This window comes from Amblyraja radiata, chromosome 14 (genome assembly GCF_010909765.2).
Source record: "Amblyraja radiata isolate CabotCenter1 chromosome 14, sAmbRad1.1.pri, whole genome shotgun sequence".
In the NCBI taxonomy this organism is placed as follows: Eukaryota; Metazoa; Chordata; class Chondrichthyes; order Rajiformes; family Rajidae; genus Amblyraja; species Amblyraja radiata.
Window position 1 is genome coordinate 48,271,621 of NC_045969.1, and position 21,480 is coordinate 48,293,100.

The 21,480-nt window shown below is 42.8% G+C and overlaps 1 protein-coding gene across 4 annotated transcripts in view; it reads left to right on the plus strand.

Annotated features, from left to right (window-relative positions):
• The window catches only part of LOC116980744 (galactosylgalactosylxylosylprotein 3-beta-glucuronosyltransferase 1-like), a 111,363-nt gene that overhangs the window by 76,080 nt on the left and 13,803 nt on the right, over positions 1 to 21,480 (plus strand). For all 4 annotated transcript variants that reach the window (XM_033033282.1, XM_033033283.1, XM_033033280.1 and 1 more), the window contains 3 exons: positions 12,332 to 12,492; positions 16,545 to 17,071; positions 18,995 to 19,291. In XM_033033282.1, coding sequence (XP_032889173.1) covers positions 12,381 to 12,492; positions 16,545 to 17,071; positions 18,995 to 19,291 — 936 coding nt within the window. In that variant the 5' untranslated portion in view covers positions 12,332 to 12,380. The remainder of the gene's footprint in view (positions 1 to 12,331; positions 12,493 to 16,544; positions 17,072 to 18,994; positions 19,292 to 21,480) is intronic.

Sequence of the window (21,480 nt, forward strand, 5' to 3'; positions counted from 1 at the left end):
ATTGAAATGACAGATGGAACTGCATTTGAGCAAGTGGGGCTTGGGCCTGCGTTAATGAAAGCCTAGAGTTGCAGACACCTGATGCAGCACCGTGGCGCAGCGCCAGAGTTGCTGCCTTACATTGCTTGCAGTGTCGGAGACCCGGGTTCCATCCCGTCCACGGGTGCTGTCTGTACGGAGTTTGTACATTCTCCCCGTGGGTTTTTTACGAGATCTTCGGTTTCCTCCCACACTCCAAATATGTACATGTATGTAGGTAGATTGGCTTGGTATAAATATAAAATTTTCCCTGGGTAGAATTAATGTGCAGGGATTGCTGGTCGGTGCAGACTCGGTGGGCCAAAGGGCCTGTTTCCACGCTGTATCTCTAAACTAAATTAAACTAAACTAAACACAGCCACCCACTTTCAGGTGAGGATTTGCACTGTGACAGCGCATCTCCGTTGCTCTAGAAACCAAAGATCCGCTATAGGATCTTTGCTAGAAACATAGAAACCAGGTGCAGGAGGAGGCCATTTGGCCCTTCGAGCCAGCACCGCCATTCATTGTGATCATGGCTGATCGTCCCCTATCAATAACCCGTGCCTGCCTTCTCCCCATATCCCTTGACTCCACTCGCCCCTAGAGCTCTATCTAACTCTCTCTTAAATCCATCCAGTGACTTGGCCTCCACTGCCCTCTGTGGCAGGGAGTTCCATAAATTCACAACTCTCTGGGTGAAAAAGTTTCTTCTCACCTCAGTCTTAAATGACCTACTTACAATGACTTACAAGACCTACACCAAACCCAAACCAATTAGGAGCAGACGAGGGCATTCGATCCAATTTGTGATCCCAACTACAAAGACAGATGTGTACAGCAATTTGTTCTTCCCCCGCACAATTAAAGCATGGAATAATCTCCACCCTACTATAGTTACCCAACTAAATTTAAAGTAGCTCTTTCTTCCCAATAACCCCTTTCTGGCTTAAGCCCTCCCTTCACCACCTCCAGTTTAAATTCCATTTGGAATATTTTGGAGGACCAAGAAACCAAGAACCAAGACACCATTCTCAGGGAACTGAATAAATGTGCTCCTACAACCATTTGCTCTACAACACTGTGTGAGCGCAGCCTTTCACTGTGAAGGCCCTGCCCTGGTTTGATTTTCCAAAATGCAACTCCTCGCACTTATCTGCATTAAACTCCATCAGCCATTATTCAGCCTTCTTCTCCAGCAGAACAAGATGCTGCTGTCATTTTTGATAATCATCATCACAGTCTACGATTCCACCTACTTTGGTGTCACTTGCAATACGTGAACAAACGTCTGAAGATGCATTTTAGACAATATCCTGAGTGGTTGCATCGTAGCCTCATTTGGTAATTTCAACGTGCAGGAATGTCTAGAGGATATAGACATTATAGGTAGGCTCACCCACTGCAATGTGTAGGAAGGAACTCCAGATGCTGGTCTACGCCAAAGATAGACACAAAATGCTGGAGTAACTCAGTGGGACAGACAGCATCTCTGGAGAGTAGGAATGGGTGATGTTTTGGCACGAGTCCCTTCTTCAGACTGGGGCCTCAACCCGAAACGTCACCCTATCCTTCTCTCCAGAGATGCTGTCTGTCCCGGTGAGTTACTTCAGCATTTTGTGTCTATCTAGGACACAGCCCTCCCCACCAGAGAAGCCAACGGCATGAAGTGATGCCTCAAGATGGTGGCATCTATCATCAAGGATCATGACCATACCCTCTTTTCACGGATACCATTGGGCAGGAGGTACAAAAGTCTGAAGGCACACAACAACAGGTTCAGGAACAGTTACTTTCATCAATCATCAAGTTCTTGAACCAAGCCGCACACCACTAATCAACCTCAACAACAGAACACCATGAACCCACCTCTTGCACAACCACAGACTTGTCTCTTCTTGTAATTAAGCTTTGCATTAATGTCTTTATTTTGCACAACTTTTTTTTCTCTTTTTGCAGCAGTTTTATGTGTAATTAAAGTATAATAAGGATTTACTACAGTCTACGTGCTGGCAGTAGTGTTGTACGCAAGATTGTCTGTATTGCGTACAGTTTTGGTCTCCAAATCTGAGGAAGGACATTATTGCCATAGAGGGAGTGCAGAGAAGGTTCACCAGACTGATTCCTGGGATGTCAGGACTGTCTTATGAAGAAAGACTGCATAGACTTGGTTTATACTCTCTAGAATTTAGGAGATTGAGAGGGGATCTTATAGAAACTTACAAAATTCTTAAGGGGTTGGACAGGCTAGATGCAGGAAGATTGCTCCCGATGTTGGGGAAGTCCAGGACAAGGGGTCACAGCTTAAGGATAAGGGGGAAATCCTTTAAAACCGAGATGAGAAGAACTTTTTTCACACAGAGAGTGGTGAATCTCTGGAACTCCCTGCCACAGAGGGTAGTCGAGGCCAGTTCATTGGCTATATTTAAGAGGGAGTTAGATGTGGCCCTTGTGGCTAAGGGGATCAGAGGGTATGGAGAGAAGGCAGGTACGGGATACTGAGTTGGATGATCAGCCATGATCATATTGAATGGCGGTGCAGGCTCGAAGGGCCGAATGGCCTACTCCTGCACCTAATTTCTATGTTTCTATGTTTCTATGTCACTTGTGTACGTGACGATAAACTGGACTTAAATTGACTTAATGTTGTCCACACGTCTTCCACATTCAAACTCAAATTAACAAATTGCAAACAAAAATTGGTTGGCTGGGAACCTTGAACCTTGAAGCGGGATGTACATCAAGTTCCTCCTGAGCAAAAGTTTAAGTAGGCTATCCTCGAGAGTAGCCTTGTGCTCAGAAGATCAGTCCACCTAGATCCCTCGACCTGCATCAATGAACTGACGTCCAGCAGAAAACCAATGTCTGCAGATTCCCCACTCTCATTCTAGAGCAGTGACCATGTGCCTTGTTAAAACATGTGTTAGAACAATGTATCCAGGGAGACAAAGGGGCAATTGGCTGTTAGGAGGAAGGCAACTGGCATTTTTATTACATTTAATTAAGCTAGTTTAAATATTTAAACCTTTTAGTTTTGTTTAGTTTAGTTTAGCGATACAGCAGAAAAACAGGGCCTTTGGCCCACCGATACCATTCCGACCAGCGATTCCCGCATACCTACATTATCCTACACACACACGGAACAATTTACAATTATACCAAGCCAATTAACCTACAAACCTGCACATCTTTGGAGTGTGGGAGGAAACCAGAGATCCCGGAGAAAATCCACGCAGGTCACGGGGAGAAGGGAGAAGATGCAAATTCCAAACAGACAGCAGCCATAGTCAGGATCGTACCTGGGTATCTGACACTGTACGGCAGCAATCTTACCACTGTGCCACCGTGCTGTCTCTGTTTGCATGCCTATGTGCATGTATTTGCGTGCATGTGCCTGTGCGTGTGCCTGTGCGTGTGCATGTGTGTGTGCATGCGTGTGTGTGTGTGAAGCTCTGGGCAAGCACCATACACAGTCACTGTGGATTGAGTTGAGGAATTGCAAAGGCAAGAAGACACTAATTGGTGTTATCTACAGACCCCCAAATAGTAGCCCGGATGTAGGGTGTAAGTTGCAGCAGGAGTTAAAACTGGCATGCAACAAAGGTAATGCCACTGTGGTGATGGGGGATTTCAATATGCAGGTAGACTGGGAAAATCAGGTTGGTTCAGGACCCCAAGAAAGAGAGTTTGCAGAGTGCCTCCGAAATGGATTCTTAGAGCAGCTTGTAATGGAGCGGACCAGAGAAAAGGCAATTCTGGATTTAATGTTGTCCAATGAACCAGATTTGATAAGAGAACTCGAGGTAAAGGAACCGCTTGGAGGTAGTGATCATAATATGATTAGTTTCAATCTGCAATTTGAGAAGGAGAAGGTTAAATCGGAAGTGTCAGTGATGCAGTTGAATAAAGAGAACTATGAAGGCATTAGAGAGGAGACAAGGTAGACTGGAAAGGGACCCTAGCAGGAATGACTGTGGAACATCAATGGCAGAAATTTCTGGGCATAATCCGGAAGACGCAGGATCATTTCATTCAAAAAAGGAAGAAAGATTCTAAGAGGAGTAGGAGGCAACTGTGGCTGTCAAGAGAAGTTAGGGATAGAATAAAACTAAAAGAAAAGATGTATAACACAGCAAAGAGTAGCCGGAAGCCAGAGGATTGGGAAACTTTCATAGGACAACAGAAGGAAACAAAACGGGCAATACGGGCTGAAAAGATGAAGTACGAGGGGAAGCTGGACATGAATGTAAAGAAGGACAGTAAAAGCTTCTTTAGATATGTTAAGGGAAAAAGAATAGCAAAGTCAAATGTGGGTCCGTTGAAGGCAGACACGGGTGAAACTATTATGGGGAACAAGGAAATGGCAGAAGAGTTGAACAGGTACTTCAGATCTGTCTTCACTAAGGAAGACACAAACAATCTCCCAGAAGTACTGGAGGACAGAGGATCTAAGGGGGTCGAGGAACTGAAAGAAATTTTAATTAGGCGAGAAATAGTATTGGGAAGGCTAATGGGACTGAAGGATGATAAATTCCCTGGACCTGATGGTCTGCATCCCAGGGTCCTCAGGGAGGTGGCTCTAGAAATAGTGGACGCATTGGTGATCATTTTCCAATGTTCAATAGATTCAGGATCAGTTCCTGTGGATTGGAGGATAGCTAATGTTATCCCACTTTACAAGAAAGGAGCGAGAGAGAAAACAGGGAATTACAGACCAGTTAGCTTGACTTCGGTGGTGGGAAAGATGCTGGAGTCAATTATTAAAGAGGTAATAATGGGGCATTTGGATAGCAGTAAAAGGATTAGTCCAAGTCAGCATGGATTTATGAAAGGAAAATCATGCTTGACTAATCTTCTGGAATTTTTTGAGGAGGTGACAAGTAAAATGGATGAAGGGGAGCCAGTGGATGTAGTGTATCTAGACTTTCAGAAAGTCTTTTTATAAGGTCCCGCACGGGAGACTGGTTACTAAAATTAGAGCACATGGTATTGGGGGTAGGGTGTTGACATGGATAGAAAATTGGTTGGCAGACAGGAAGCAAAGAGTAGGAGTGAATGGGTCCTTTTCAGAATGGCAGGCAGTGGCGAGTGGAGTGCCGCAAGGCTTGGTGTTGGATGTTATATTAATGATTTGGAAGAGGGAATTAGGAGCAACACTAGCAAGTTTGCGGATGACACAAAGCTGGGTGGCAGTGTGAACTGTGAAGAGGATGTTAGGAGGTTGCAGGATGACCTGGACAGGTTGAGTGAGTGGGCAGATGCATGGCAGATGCAGTATAATATAGATAAATGTTAGGTTATCCACTTTGGTGGCAAAAACAAGGTTATTATCTCAATGGGGTTAGGTTAGGTAAGGGGGAGGTACAGTGGGACCTGGGTGCCCTTGTACACCGGTCACTGAAAATTTGCGTGTAGGTGCATACCAGTGAAGAAAGCTGGTGGAATGTTGGCCTTCATAACAAGAGGATTTCAGTATAGGAGTAAAGAGGTTCTTCTGCAGTTGTATAGGGCTCTGGTGAGACAACATCTGGAGTATTGTGTACAGTTTTGGTCTCCTAATTTGAGGAAGGACATCCTTGTGATTGAGGCAGTGCAGCTTAGGTTCACAAGATTGATCCCTGAGATGGCGGGACTGTCATATGAGGAAAGATTGAAAAGACTAGACTTGTATTCACTGGAGTTTAGAAGGATGAGGGGATTTCTTATAGAAACATATAAAATTATAAAAGGACTGGGCAAGCTAGATGCAGGAAAAATGTTCCCAATGTTGGGCGAGTCCAGAACCAGGGGCCACAGTCTTAGAATAAGGGGGAGGCCATTTAAGACTGAGGTGAGAAAAAACTTTTTCACCCAGAGAGTTGTGAATTTGTGGAATTCCCTGCCACAGAGGGCAGTGGAGGCCAAATCACTGGATGGATTTAAGAGAGAGTTAGATAGAGCTCTAGGGGCTAGTGGAATCAAGGGATATTAGGAGAAGGCAGGCACGGGTTATTGATCAGGGGACGGTCAGCCATGATCACAATGAATGGCGGTGCTGGCTCAAAGGGCCGAATGCCTCCTCCTGCACCTAGTTTCTATGTTTCTATGAAAGTGGACCCAGCGGCCAGTGTGAACCAAAGATCATAGTACTACGGCTTTTTCGCCGAGTGGAGTATCTTGCTCCACTCTATGATCTTCAGACTGAAGAAGGGCCTCGACCCGAAACGTTGCCTATTCCTTCGCTCCATAGATGCTGCTTCACCTGCTGAGTTTCTCCAGCATTTTTGTCTACCTTCCACTCAGCAGAAGGTCGGCCCAATAAGATCTATTTGCTCTCTCTATGAACTGTAGATTCTGCCTGACCTGCCATGTTTTGCAGCATCTCCTGGTTTTATTTCCAATTAAAATTAATTGATCTTCAATATATTCTTAATGTACGGAAGGAAGTAGTGATTTTTTATCAAAATCAAAATCAATTAGATTTTAACCGGGCACCAAGGACAGGTTTTCCATTATTATGTGTTTGGTGCCTGACTGCTCACCAGAAAAGAAGCTTGTGTAATTGTCACCCTTCACCAGTAAACGGGAGCATTTCATTCACATTCCCATGGCCTAGAGATTCTTAAAAACAATCTGCGATGGCTTTGTGTGCTAGACGGTAGAACACGGGAGGCCAGTTGGATAAATTAGATGTCGACTAGGATTGACAAATGGTCTGCAATGCTCTTTTGGATTTCATTTGTGCAAATTGTAGTATGGAATCGGGAACTCTTGAGTGGATCAGAGCTAGTGCTGTGAAATAGATCTTACCAAATAGTTCAAGCCTGTACTTGCATTATTTGGAGATGGCTGGACCTACCAAGGCCAGTTCTGATGAGCCTGAAGTGTCCATCTTCCAGATAAGTCTTTCTTTAACGTTTTCCTTAATGATTGCTGACAACTCCTCATGCCCCCACACCTTGTCACCAATGTCATCAGGTTCCAGAGTCCTCTCTCTGTGTCCCCTTCCTGATCTTCACCCCAACTCATCCCATTAAGCATTTCCATGTCCCTCCCAACCAACTGACGTATCATCATGTTGCATTGCATTCCCTATCAATCATCCCAAAACAAAACCATCAGTATCCTTAATCATGTCACCTCGACTATCCCTTGCACACACCACCATTCTCCTCTTTCCTACAACCCTCCCATTGTCTTCCTTCAATGAGACTCGTAATGAACTGATTAACAAATACAGCATAGGGTGGCACGATGGCGTAGAGCTACTGCCTTACAGCGCTGGAGACCCGTGTTCAATCCTGAATACAGGTGCTGTCTGGACGGAGCTTGTACGTTCTCCCTGTGGGTTTTCTCCGAGATCTTACAGGTTCAAGACGTTACAGGTTTGTGTGTTAATTGGTTTGGAATAAATGTAAAAATTGTCCCTAGTGTGGACCCGGTGGGCCGAAGAGCCTGTTTCCACGCTGTATCTCTAAACTAGGCCAAACTAAATTAAACCCTTGCAATAATGACCACAGGTGGACGATATTGCCGATTGTCCGCTATAACCAAGTGAAGGGGAGTAAAGTTTAACCCAAGTCTTGGTGGGAAGTAACACGACATTGGGCAGGGGTTACATACATGGGAATTCCCAGGCCGGTGAGCTGCAGAGCCCCTCCCCACACGCAGTGCACCAGGGACAGGCCTGGTACTCACACTCACACAGTGGGGACAGCACTCATGGTGGCGCAGCGGTAAAGTCGCTGTTTTACAGCGTTTTCAGCGTCGGAGACTCGGGTTCGATCCGGACCACGGGTACTGTCTGTACGTAGGTTTGTACGTTCTCCGAGTTTTCTCCGAGATCTTCAGGTGTGTAGGTTAATTAGCTTGGTATAAAAATTGTCCCTAGCTTGCGTAGGGCGGTTGTCATTCATTTCAATGATTACCATTCAACGTGCGGCGATCGCTGGTCGGTGGGGACTCAGTGGTCCATTTCCGCGCTGTATTTCAAAAACTAAAACTAAGTTAGTTATTGCGAGAGTTTACTGTAAACAGTAATATGGAATGTATCCTTTAAATGTTTGCTTTTACCATTGGCAGAAACCACAGAAACTGCACTGATTCACAGTCACTTCATCTTTTGCAGTGAACAGTGAATAAACAAAGGATTGACGTCTAAATGAAGCATGAAATATTAATGTTAGAACTCAAGCCATGATAAGTCAACACCATAATGAAAACCAATTCTTGGCTGGTGCTCATTAAAGGTAGAATATCCTTTCAGTAACAATGGGCCATCGATGTTATTTCAACATAAGGCATAAAACAGATGTTCATTGTTAAAGTATCTGAATTGGAATGATTCCATTGTCAATCACTTGAAGGATGATTGTCATTCATACAATGTTTAACAGACTGAATATCAACAATCCTGTTCATTCAAACGACAGCAAGTAGCAAACTAATTTCATACCATAAAGCCACCATTGGACATATATTAAGCATTGCTGAGGCAATTCAGTGGAACAGGCAGCATCTCTGGGTAGATGGAAATGGGTGATGTTTCGGGTTGAGACCCTTTTTCAGACTCAATTTGAATAAGGGTCTTGACTTGAAACGTCACCCTTTTCCTCTATCTAGAGATGCTGCCTGTCCCGCTGAGTTACTCCAGCATTTTGTGTCTACCCTTCATGTAAACCAGCATTTGCAGTTCCTTCCGACATATGTATGCATGTTTCACTCTAAGTATGACTTTAAAAGATTACTAAAATGAGCCACACTACATTTTTATTATCTTTATGGGTGCCAAAGCACTTGTGAAGACTAAAACCTCACTGACAGCGGGATGCTTTCCTTATGGAATAATGAAAGATGGAATCATTCATCACTGTTTCTTTCTGCTGTAATTAGACAGAATCGATTAACTGGGAAATGGCATGATATTAAAATGTCTGCAGGCTTGTCGGAACACAAAATTGATTATTCAATATCTAAGTTTAAATAGCTCTCTATTTGGTTTGTGTTGAAATATCCTTCCTACAACCAACCTGAGTAATATTAATCAAGACTGCAATCAACTGAGGCAATTGAGTAAAGTCCAGCTGTGGTGGAAATCCACTGTAGGGTTACCAAGACTCAAAAAATGAATACAATGATCATGTAGGGCCACCAATTTGTTTAAAATGAAAATCATATCATTTTGGAAATATTCAACAATGCAGAAGACATCTGTTGGTTGAGCATTTCACACTTTCAACCATTCAAGGTTCAGGAACATCTTCTTCCCTGCAGCCATTATGCTGTTAAACACTATAAATAAGCTCTGAGTTGCATAGACGATTATTGTTATTTTATGTGTACATGTGTGTCTATATATATATATATATATATATATATATGTGTGTATGTATGTGTATGTATGTATGTATGTATGTATGTATGTATGTATGTGTATATATATATGTGTGCATGGGTGGGTGCATGCAAAGGAATTTCAAAGTGATCTTATATTGACTAACCTGTCAAATGTGCATTTGCCCAGTGGGAGTATAGATGCTGAACTCAGAACAAAGATACATTCTGGGCCTAAGATAGACACAAAGTGCTGGGATAACTCAGTGGGACAGGCAGCATTTCTGGATGGAAGGAATGGGTGAACCTTTGGGTCAAGACCAGCATCTGTAGTTTCTTCCTACAAGGCAGCATCTGCAGTTCCTTCCTACTCTATTCTGGGCCTGATGTGGATGACAAAGCTGCAAGGGGTTTAACTACCATCGGAACAAGACCTTGCAAGTGTTGATGAATCGACTTTCACAACTGACCCTGTTGTTGTTCAGTAGGAGCAGGCTTGTTTCCTATTGGGTTCTCTTTAATTCAATATTCCTCCCCTCAGCTACGTGTTGATTTTTGCAGAAAATAATTTTGTACATTGGTGCCTTTAGACATTCAAGACCGTGGGAGATCCCTGGTTTATTGAACTATGATGTTACAAATAGTGTAAGCATGTAATGTCTGTTGTAGGACCATGTTGTGCTAGCACAATGAATACACGTCCAACACCGACGACATCTTGTATGAAGAGTTTATTTCCGACAACTAACAGAAACTTCTAGAAGGTCACATGTTATCAGTCACGAGGCACAGGCACACTCGCCAGCTTCTACTCCGGGCCTCAAGGGGCGCTGGCATTTACATTACAATTACATTACAGATCCCAACCTGAAATGTTGCCTATCCACGTTCTCCAAAGATGCTATCTGACCCGTTGAGTTGCTACAGTTTTGTGTCCTGTTTGTAATCCAGCATCTGCAGTTCCTAGTGTTTCTAATCTCCTTCCCTGACGACAACAACCGTTTCCTAGAGTCACTCGAGCATTTAACCCGTTGCCTCCAGTGTTATTTTTCACAAATTAGATTCCAGATTATTCTTTGCACCAAAATAATGTGATATTTAATGAGTTATTGTATATTTTCTTTGCCTGGTTAGTTTTAGAGTGTAATGCTAATTATTTCTATAGATGGGGTTAATCATATCATGGAACAATCAGGGCTGAGCAAAATTGTGGAATGATTGCAGAACGGAAGGAGGCCATTCATCCCCTCAAGGCCATGCTGCCCCTTTGTGGAACTATTTAGTCAGCCCCATTCCCACGCTCTTTCCCCTATCCTGCAATTTAATCTTCCTCACACACCAATCCAAATCCCTTTTGAATGCACTGACTTGATTTGTGTCCACTGCCCTTACAGGGGCTGAGGTCCAAATCATTACGCAACCACAATGAAAATCTTGTTTCAGTCACTTTGAATCTGTGTTTCATGAAATGTCCATTCATGGCATACTTCAATCACCATCACTAAATTATAGTGTAGGAAGGAACTGCAGATGCTGGTTTACACCGAAGATAGACACAAAATGCTGGAGTAACTCTTCAGAAGAAGAGTCTCGACTCGAAACACCACCCATTCCTTCTCTCCAGTGATGCTGCCTATCCCGCTGAGTCACTCCAGCATTTTTATCTGTCACTACATTATATGATGGACATTGCTTTGTCTAAATGTGGCTGTTGTGCTTCCCTTCACTATGATGGTAAATATGTTTTACAGTAATTCATTGATAATAATGCATTCAAGACTGAGTTTTGAAATGAGTTATATAAATGCAAGTTATTTCTTCAACTTATATATATTAATGTAATACTGGACCAGGTGGGGACCTGTTGGGCCAGTCCCCCAAGGCAATATTCCACCACTGACCCATAGCCCCCAACCGCGCAGGCGCGGCTGAGGGGTTCCCGATGTGACACCAGAGATCCCCGTTGTGACAAGAGTCACGGCAACCCTCCCCCAACTGTGCCGCACCATCCCTCTTCCTACCCCTATCCTCCTCCATTCCCCCTCATCCCCAGCACTCCCTCCCCCTCCTCTTCACACTCTTTCCCGTCTCCTTCTTTACCGTCTCCTCCTCCCCTCCCTCACTCACCTCTCCCTCCGTCTCCTTTCCCCTACCCATAGCCTCTCCCTCCCTCCCCTCCCTGCCCCCTCCTCTCCCTCTATCTCCCTGCTCCCCACACCTCACCTCCCCATCACACTCCCCCTCTCCTCACCTCCCCCACTGCCCTTCTCTCCATCTATCCCCCACTCCCTACCTCCCCCCTATCTCACCCCCACAATGAAAATCGCCATTTTTTGAAAAATGAACCTTCCCCCTTATCCCCCCCCCACCCATCCCCCACACACAATGAAAATCACGATGTTTTTTTAATGCAATTTTCAATGAAAATCATGTTTTTTCTTTAAAATAACCTTAACACAATGTTAGCTGTTAATGAAAACGGAAGAATTTGATTTAAACAGTTTTTTTGAAAATAGCGATTTTCTATGTAAATGAGATTCGTGATCGCATTGTGACACCGTTGTGACGTCGAACGCGGCTGACGGGCAGGGCTAGTGGAAAAGTGGTTTGAAAAGTGATTTTTGTAAAGTTTAAAATGTCAATAACTCGTAAAAAATATCATCAATCTGAACAAAACTTGTTTGATTTACATCACAGGGCAATGGTAAGGTGGGCCAAAAATTGTAGTGCTATCGTGTACCATTTTGGCTGGGTTGTGGGATCTCATGCGCACGCATACAAACAAACAAACAAGATGAGAGTTATAGTAATATATAGATGAATGCAATAAACATGAACATCATATTACACTACTTAAGTTCTCGGCTACTAGTCATTGTATTTTTGCAAGTGCACCGTTTAAATTATCATATTATTTCATTTGGTTGAAGGCACACCAAACACAAATATATCTACTTTTCTGGTCTGGATCTGTGATGTTATTTTTCTGTTCTGCTTGAAGATATAGATGAAGAAATGAGGCACCTTTCCAACTGTGAGTTCCCAACAAAATGCCAAGACGAAGAAACCTTCTCACTGCAATCCTCATTGTTTTACCCTGGACCATACTGCTGACTATTTGGCATCAGAACTCAAGAGATTTTTATTTTGCCGTTAAGAGAAGTAGGTGAACACTTTGTGGCCCCGTGTGACTTTTCATTATTCATGAATTCATTAGCTATGAATTAATGCTGCCTTTCATGTTCCTGACATGTATGCTGCAGACCACATTTTAAATAAACATATTTGATGTGGTCATGTGGCAGATAGACACAAAAAGCTGGAGTAACTCAGCGGGTCAGGCAGCATCTCTGGAGAAGAGGAATGGGTGATGTTTTGGGTCAAGATCCTTCTTCAGGCTGGTTCTTGGCACTATGAACACTTCCCTTCTCAAATGTACTCAGCCACAAACATTAGGAGCAAATACTTGGAAATTACTGGTGCTCCCCCTTCAATTTCAAACAATAAATAGCAGCATCTTTGAAATGTCCACATGGAAGTGGGGTCGAGATAGTTATGTGAGTCAGTGGGGAAGATCAGTTGGACCATCTCTGACACCTATCTCCCTTTTCTTGATCCCACTGTCTCTATCACTGACGTCTATTACAAACCCACTGACTCCCGCAACTTTCCCACCAAGTTTCCTGTAGAGACTCTATCCCCTACTCCTAATTCCTCCGTCTACACTGCGTCTGCGCCCAGGATGAGGTGTTCCATACCAGGACAGCCGAGATGTCCTTATGCTTTAGGGAATGGGGGTTCCCCTCTGCCATCATAGATGAGGCCCTCATTCATGTCTCCTCGGTACCTCGCTACTCTGCCCTTGCTCCCCCTCCCCCTAGTCCCAACAGAGACAGTCCTTTCCTTTCACCCCATCAGCCGTCGCATACAATACATAATCCTCCAAAATCTTCGCCACCTCCAACAGGATCCCAATACTAGTCACATCTTCCCATCTCCACGTCTTTCTGCCTTCCACAGAAACCATTCCGTCTGCAACACCCTGGTTAACTCATCTCATCTCATACAACCTCATTTTTTGCTGAGGCAGCTTACAGCCCAGTGGTATGAATATTGATTTCTATAATCTCAAGTAACCCTGGCATTCCCTCTCTCTCTATCCCTCCCCCACCCAAGTCGCACCAGCTTCTCGTTTTCACCCATCAAACAGCTAACAATGGCCTGTTTCCTTTATCGTTACTTCTTTGCCTTTCGTTCATTGTTCTTTATCTCTCTACATCACCGTCTATATCTCTCGTTTCCCTTTCCTGGGACTTTCAGTCTGAAGAAGGGACTTGACCCAAAACGTCAACCATTCCATCTCTGCGGAGGTGCTGCCTGTCCAGTTACTCCAGCTTTTTGTGTCTATGCATTCCTTCATGGGCTGTTTATATTACCGTCTTACTGTTTTGTATCATATAAGATGGTTATCACTCTAAAGCAAATGTATTTACATAAAAGCACAGAGCCAATTGTGCTAGCATCTGATTACACCCCACTCAATCAACAGTGCTGGATATCACTGATAAAATAGTTTACATTTAGACAATATCTTTCCTGAGCTTGTTTGGGTGAAACTAGGCATCACAATTCAAAAAATAAAGAGAAAGGTATTTTGCGCTTTTCCAGCTTTAACTTTAGAAATAATTTCTCCTGTCGTTGTCAATTGTGAAGACAGAGGATAATTTAATATCATAAATCAGTTCCTGCTCTAATGCCAATGAGGTCAGTATGTAAATGATAATGCTATCTTGGGCCACATATTCCTTTTGACATTGCGGTCTTTTGTTACATTCTCACCCCAAAGGAGGGATATTTAACCTAGAACTACTGCATTAGTCCTAAACAAGCAAGAAGATGCAATATACATATCCCTACACGCTTAGTTTGAGGCCAGTTTAGTTCAGTTTAGTTTATTGTCACATATAACAAGGTGCAATGAAAAGCTTTTGTTGCGTGCTAACCAGTCAGCGGAAAGACAACACATGATTCTAAGCTGCCTGATTATAGTCGGCAGGTTCACAGTTTCCAATATCCAGAGAAAATAATTTCCCTGTTGGATTTATCATTAATTTCCTTTCTCTATGATTAATGGAATGAGTTGTGTGCGGGCAAAGGGATATCCAGTAAATGAATGAGGTCCTGGAGAAACTCAGCGGGTGAGGCAGCATCTATGGAGAAAAGGAGTAGACGACGTTTCGAGTCGGGACCCTTCTTCCAGTAAGTGGAAGGCTTTTTTAAGTGAGATAGTGAGAGTTCAAGGATGTTCAAGCTAAAGTAAACAACGAGGTGATCGGGAGGAAGGAACCCTGCAAAACAAGAGATATTGAGGCTTTGGTCACAAAAAAATAGGAGGCAATTTTAGGTACAAACTGTTGGGATCAGATGAATCGCTGGAGAAGTAAGGAAACGCACAAGTGTACTGATGGAAATTGAGAGGGCTAAATGATGGAATGATATGGCTTTAACGGGAATATTAGGGAGAATCCAAAGAGTTTTTGTAAGTTTAGTTTAGAGATACAGCGCAGAAACAGGCCCTTCGACCGACCGAGTCCGTGCCGACCAGCGATCCCCGCACACTTACATTATCCTCCGCACAGTTTACAATTGTACCAAGCCAATTAACCTACAAACCTGTACCTCTTAGGAGTGTGGGAGGAAACCAGAGATCCCAGAGAAAACCCACGCAGGTCAAGGGGAGAATGTACAGACTCCGTAAAGACAAGCACCTGTAGTCAGGATCGAGCCCGGGTCTCTGGCGCTGTAAGGAAGCAGCTATACCGTTGCCCAGATATTAAAGGAAGAACAATAACCAGGGAGATAATAGAGCTCCTCAAGGATGAAAGTGGACATTGATGTTTGAAGTCGCAGGACATGGATGAGATTATTTATCCATTGTTTATACCATGGAGAAAGATGAAGATTAGTGAATTCGGGAAAGTTAATGGGGATGTCTTGGGGGTAGTTTGCATTAAAGATCAAGATGTGGGTGTGTGTCTTAAAACGAATGAAGGTAGATAAATATCCATTGCCTGATGTATATCCAAGGTATATCCAAAATTATTGTGAGAAGCTAGAGAAGCATAGAGAGGGAATGCCGGGGCTACCTGAAGTGAGAGAAATCAATATTCATACCATTGGGCTATAAGCTGCTGTAGCGAAATATGAGATGCTGTTCCTCCAATTTGTGTTTAGCCTCACTCTGACAATGGAGGAGACCTAGGACAGAATGGTCTGTGTAGGAATGGGAAGGAGAATTAAAGTGTCCAGCAACCGGGAGATCAGGTTGGTTCAGGCGGGCTGAGCGAAGGTGTTCCGCGAAATGATCGCCCAGTCTGCGTTTGGTCTCACCGATGTATAAGAGTCCACATCTTGAACAATGGATACAGTAGATGAGGTTGGAGGAGGTGCAAGTGAACCTTTGCCTAACCTGTGCAACCAGCTCTCAGAAAGATTGGCTGTAGCTTATTCCACTTGTCTAGAACTTAATTTTTTTATCTATTTGTTTCGATGGGGCATAAACTGCCAAACTACTTTCCAAGGTTCTCACCAGTAGTTAGAAATGGATACAAGGAAATATTCAAGAATAGGACATTTTACATACTTGTTATAACACAGAATGAGGCTATTCTTCCCTTCAGGTCCATACTGGCTCACAGCAAGTCAACCAATTTCTCTCTTCCCATTATATTTGTATCCCTGCAACTTATCCTCTCTCATATGCTCACCACCCCTCCTGTACTTCTTCTGCCCCTTACCCATATTAAAGGCTAATTTAAACTAGCCCGTTAATAAATTGCCTATTGCATTTCCTGTATTACATCAGTAAGCTTCTAAATTCACGTTAAAAGGCGCTTGGAGTTTCATGGAAGATGCTTTTGTAAATGTATATTTTCTTGCTAATGGCCCCTGATGCTCACACTTTTGATATTGCCATGGCAAATAGGTAATATCTCTCATCAGATCATGGATACGTTTTTGTTTTATGCTGAATATGTAAAATAAAAACAGAAAATATAAGAACTGGTCCAATTTTCTACAGATTGCAAATGAGCATGAAAAAGATCAGCTTGCATTTTCTCAGTCTTGGATCAAGTGAATGATATTGCATTGATGGTGCTGTTAATTGATCGGCCCAAGGCCATAATCAATATCTTCTTCCCTTTTATTTTCAGAGGAGCCAGACAATGGAACAAAAAGAGCACTCGTCAACAGTTCACAAAGCAAAGAAGAACAGGGTGTCTGTATTCACCATCAGGCAGCGAGCACTCAGACCTATATCAAGCTGGAATATGTTTACACTAGGCCGCCCCAGTGGTCGCAGTCCTTGCCAACCATTTATGTGGTAACACCAACCTACATCAGACCTGTGCAGAAAGCAGAGCTGACCAGACTAGCTAATACCTTCCTCCACATACAGAACCTGCACTGGATTGTGGTGGAGGACTCGCCCCGGAGGACTGGTTTGGTTGCACTGCTACTGGAGAAGAGTGGACTGAATTTCACTCATTTGAACGTTCAAAGTCCAAAAAGTGTGAGGTTGGGCCTCACTAAATCATCGTCGCGTGCTCCAAGGGGGACCTTGCAGAGAAACCTGGGCCTCCGCTGGCTGAGAGACAGACTGATCCCAAATGATTCATCAGAGGGTGTTGTTTACTTTGCCGATGATGATAACACCTACAGTTTGGAACTCTTTGAAGAGGTGCTCGCTGTTAATCAAAAATAATATTCGTATTAAAAATGAAATAGTCAATTCTTACATTTTACAAATTTAGACCATTTGACCACTCTACGTGCTCCATTATAGATTTTTTAAATTTCAGTGGGCACCAACATAATGAGCATTTAATCACACCTGGTAGCTTATACAAATCGATAAAGGCATTCCTACAAAGATACTTTTAAAAAGATTTCCTTATATTTTTCTGCAATTAATTAATGTCATCATAATCATGCTGGGTTTTGAGCTTCTGAATAGGAAAATTGCACTTTGGTTATTGATTCATCTGGTATTTGGTAGACTGGGCTGAGAGATACATTAGTTTTAACCTGTAGGTGAGAACAGGAATTTTGCCGCACTTCAAAATTTATCTCTGGAGATAGACACAAAATGCTGGAGTGACTCAGCGGGACAGGCAGCATCTCCGGAGAAAAGGAACAGGTGACGTTTCGGGTCGAGACCCTTCTTCAGACTGAGAGTCAGGGGAGAGGGAAACTAGAGGTATGAAAAGGTGAGTCATGAGATATGGAAGGGTGAGGCGTGAAAACAACAGATCGAAGCAAACATTGATAAGGAAATGTACAATGGTTCATTGTTGGCTGACGGGATGGTGACAAGGAAGTATACAATCAGTAAAATTAATCAGGAGGATGATGAAACTAGTCAGAGACTAGGGTGGGGGTGGGACAGAGAGAGAGGGAAAGCAAGGGTTACTTGAAGTGAAAACATTCAATATTCATTGTAATGGGTTGTAAGCCGCCCAAGCAAAATATGAGGTGCTGTTCCTCCAATTTGCATTGGGTCTCACTCTGACAGTGTAGGAGGCCCAGGACGGAAAGGTCATTATGGGAATGGGAAGGGGAGTTAAAGTGTTTAGCAACCGGGAGATCACTTAGGCCTGGGCAGACTGAAAGGAGGTGTTCAGCGAATCGATTATCGCGCCTGCGCTTGGTCCCAGTCGAGTTGAATATTAAAGACATGTTCTGTCTTGTGTGTGGGTACACTGCCCCCTCCTTATTGTCAACCTATGAATGCTGAGAACCAACTTCAGGAGTCAAGAGAATCAAGAGTGTTTAATTGTCATTAGCACTTGGACTAAAACAAAGAAATTCTCACTTGCTGCAGCTTTATAGACACATTAAAGACAACACAACAAATAAATATCCAATTACGTATCAGTTAATCTGGGTAAACAAGACCAAGATCAAAGATCCTATAGTGGAGCTATAGGATTTTTGACCAAGATTGTGCAAGGCCTTTGTCTGTGATGAGGTTGTGCTAAGGATGTGTAGGGAATTCAAAAGAGTCTGGAGAGAATAAATATTCTTTGCTAGGTTTTGACAGTAAAGCCTTGACAATATTCACGGTCAGAAATCAATGTTTTTGAGATAAACTTTAGGAATGATGTTGGATGAAACACATTTTATTAAAATAGAAACCTGTGACTTTATAGAAGGTTTTTTTTTAGGATACATAAAATGGCATGTGGAAAACCTAATAGCAATTGAAAAGTTGGATGAATAGGCAAAAAACAGACCATAGCTATGTCTTGGGGATAACCCAACAATCAAATAACTAGGTAGACAAAAATGCTGGAGAAACACAGCAGATGAGGCAGCGTCTATGGAGCGAAGGAAATAGGCAACGTTTCGGCCCGAAACGTTGCCTATTTCCTTCGCTCCATAGACGCTGCCTCACCCGCTGCGTTTCTCCAGCATTTTTGTCTTCTTTCAACTTTCCAGCATCTGCAGTTCCTTTTTAAAAATCAAATAACTAGAGCTGAATTGTATGTTAACAAATGCAGTGAATGGTCAAATAAAGTTTTCTGTTTTATATTTATCAGGCAACAAAAGTGAAGACAGGCAGTTTATAATAAGCTTAACACCCTCTATTGATATTTTTCAGATGCGATTCACTAAAAAGGTATCGGTATGGCCTGTGGCTTTTGTCGGTGGGCTGCTGTACGAATCTCCCAAAGTGAACACTGCGGGAAAAGTCGTCGGTTGGAAAACTGTCTTTGATCCAAATCGACCTTTCGCTATTGATATGGCGGGCTTTGCAATCAACGTTAAACTGATACTTGAGAAATCTTCAGCCAACTTCCAGCTGTATGGCGTCAAGGGAGGATACCAGGAGACCAGCTTGCTGCGCGAACTTGTAACTTTAAGAGAGCTGGAACCTAAAGCTTCAAACTGCACTAAAGTAGAGTAACGTTCCAACCAAGTCTCATTTAGCATAGAATGTTTACTCTTTCTCAAACAAAGCTCTATGATGTATATCACTCCAACTCGAATCAAACCATGATTTTTATCATGAATTCTCGTTCCCAGTCTTCTCTAAGTGCCTCTGTTGATGGTAGTTCTCTATTTAAGATACTATTATATAGATATGATATTAATTTCTGTGAGTCAGCATTAATATTCATTGCTTCTTCCAGTGGGTCTAAAATTATAGTTTGATATCTTTGCATATATTTCTTCATAAATTCGCAGATCTGGAGATATTTAAAGTATTGGTTGTCATTCAGCTTAAATTTTAATTTTAATTGTTGGAATGTTAACAGATTTCCCATTTCATACATGTCGCCTACCCTTTTAATTCCCAATAAATAAAATTAAAAAAAACAAAACTCGAATCAAACCATTACATTGAAAGTCAATCAGTATAGACAAGCCACTCATTCTAAAGTTTTTGAGCTAATGTCCAAAAATAGGCATTACTAAGAAACAGTGGTCAATTGTAAATTGACTATTGGATCCCTTTATACAAGGAACATTGCCAGTGTAATGAATCTTGTTTGTAATGGTCACAATCAATGTACCGTTCCTTTAGGGTGAAGTCCATTACTAATTTCCTAACCTTCACCAGGTGAAACTCTTAGTGTGTTGTACTTTAAACCTTCTCTCCTGCTATAAGCCGGTGCAGACTTATTCAAGATGCAATGCATAACAGCAGGTGAGAACAGTGAACTGCAACCAGCCCAACCCATGATCCCCAAAACAAACCTCTAAATCTACAAGAACACCAGGTAATGTTGGATTTATGTAGGCGATAGGAATTGTCGGAGCCTGCAAATCGTTGGCCTTTTAGTGTCATTTAAAAAAAAAAATTTATTCGCAAGGCCCGAGTTAATGCCAGTATTTAATAATTGCCTTTGCCTTGAGAAGGAGATGATGAGCCCGCGTCTAGAACTGCGGCAGCTCTTCTGGCTAAGGCACCCACCATTGGAGAGAGAAAGAGAGAGAGTCAGAGACAGAATTCAGACTTGTCAATGAAGAAGAACCAGAAATATATTCCTGATTCAGGTTGGTGTGGGATTTGGAGGGGAACCTCTGAAAGTTCACCTGCTCCATTTTTGTCTTTGGTGGTTGTGATTGTGAGTTTGAGATTGAGATATTTCTTGTCAAAAACCACAGTATATTTTGCCAAACGGTGCATATGGCAGACAATGTCTGCTGGTGGTGTAGGAAATAAATGTTTAGAATGGTGAATCATGAAGGTTGCTTTAGATTGAAATGAGGAGAAACATCTTCGCTGAAAGGATGGTGAACCTGTGGAATCATCTTCTGCAGGAGGTTGAGGAAGCCAAGCTGTTGGATGCACGTAAGAAGGGGGATAGAGATTTCTGGACACAAAAGGCATCCTAAGCAGTGTGGGAGAAAACAAATATGGTATTGAAATAGATGATAATCTGTGATTGCACTGAATGGGAGAGCAGGCTCAAGGTGCCAATTGGACAACTCTTGCTCTTCTTTGTCTACACCTCTGTGTTTCCATTTACCCTTTTGCGGCTTAGACGTTATTTACTACCAAGGCGAGGTTGTGCCACGTGCAAACATGAGCTGCGTTATTTGCGAAGGAGTTGCAAATAGAATCCAACTTTGTGTAAAGATAGACAAAAAATGCTGGAGTAACTCAGCGGGACAGGCAGCATCTCTGGAGAAAAGATCTCCTAGGTCTTTCTTCAGAGAGTCTGAAGAAGGTCTCGACCAGAAATGTCACCCATTCCTTCTCTCCAGAGATGCTGCCTGTCCCGCTGAGATACTCCTGCATGTTGTATCTATCTTCTGTGTAAACCTGCATCTGCAGTTCTGAATATGCCTGTAAATGCGATAGCACACAGATAATACATACAGGTCCATCACCGATTATCCGGCAACTGATGGTTTAGCACCTCATTTAATCCAGACAAAAAAACGAAACATTGCATATGGTGCATGCTCCTTCGGGACGCTAGCCTCCGTCCTGAGTTAATTGGTTACTTCTTTGTTAATTGTTAATTCTTTATTTAAATTTCTAAGAGTCCATGGTCCTGTAGAGGCACAAGAGGGGGATAATTAGTGGGTCAGAGGTGTATTGTTGAATTATTATTACATGACCTCTGTTATCCG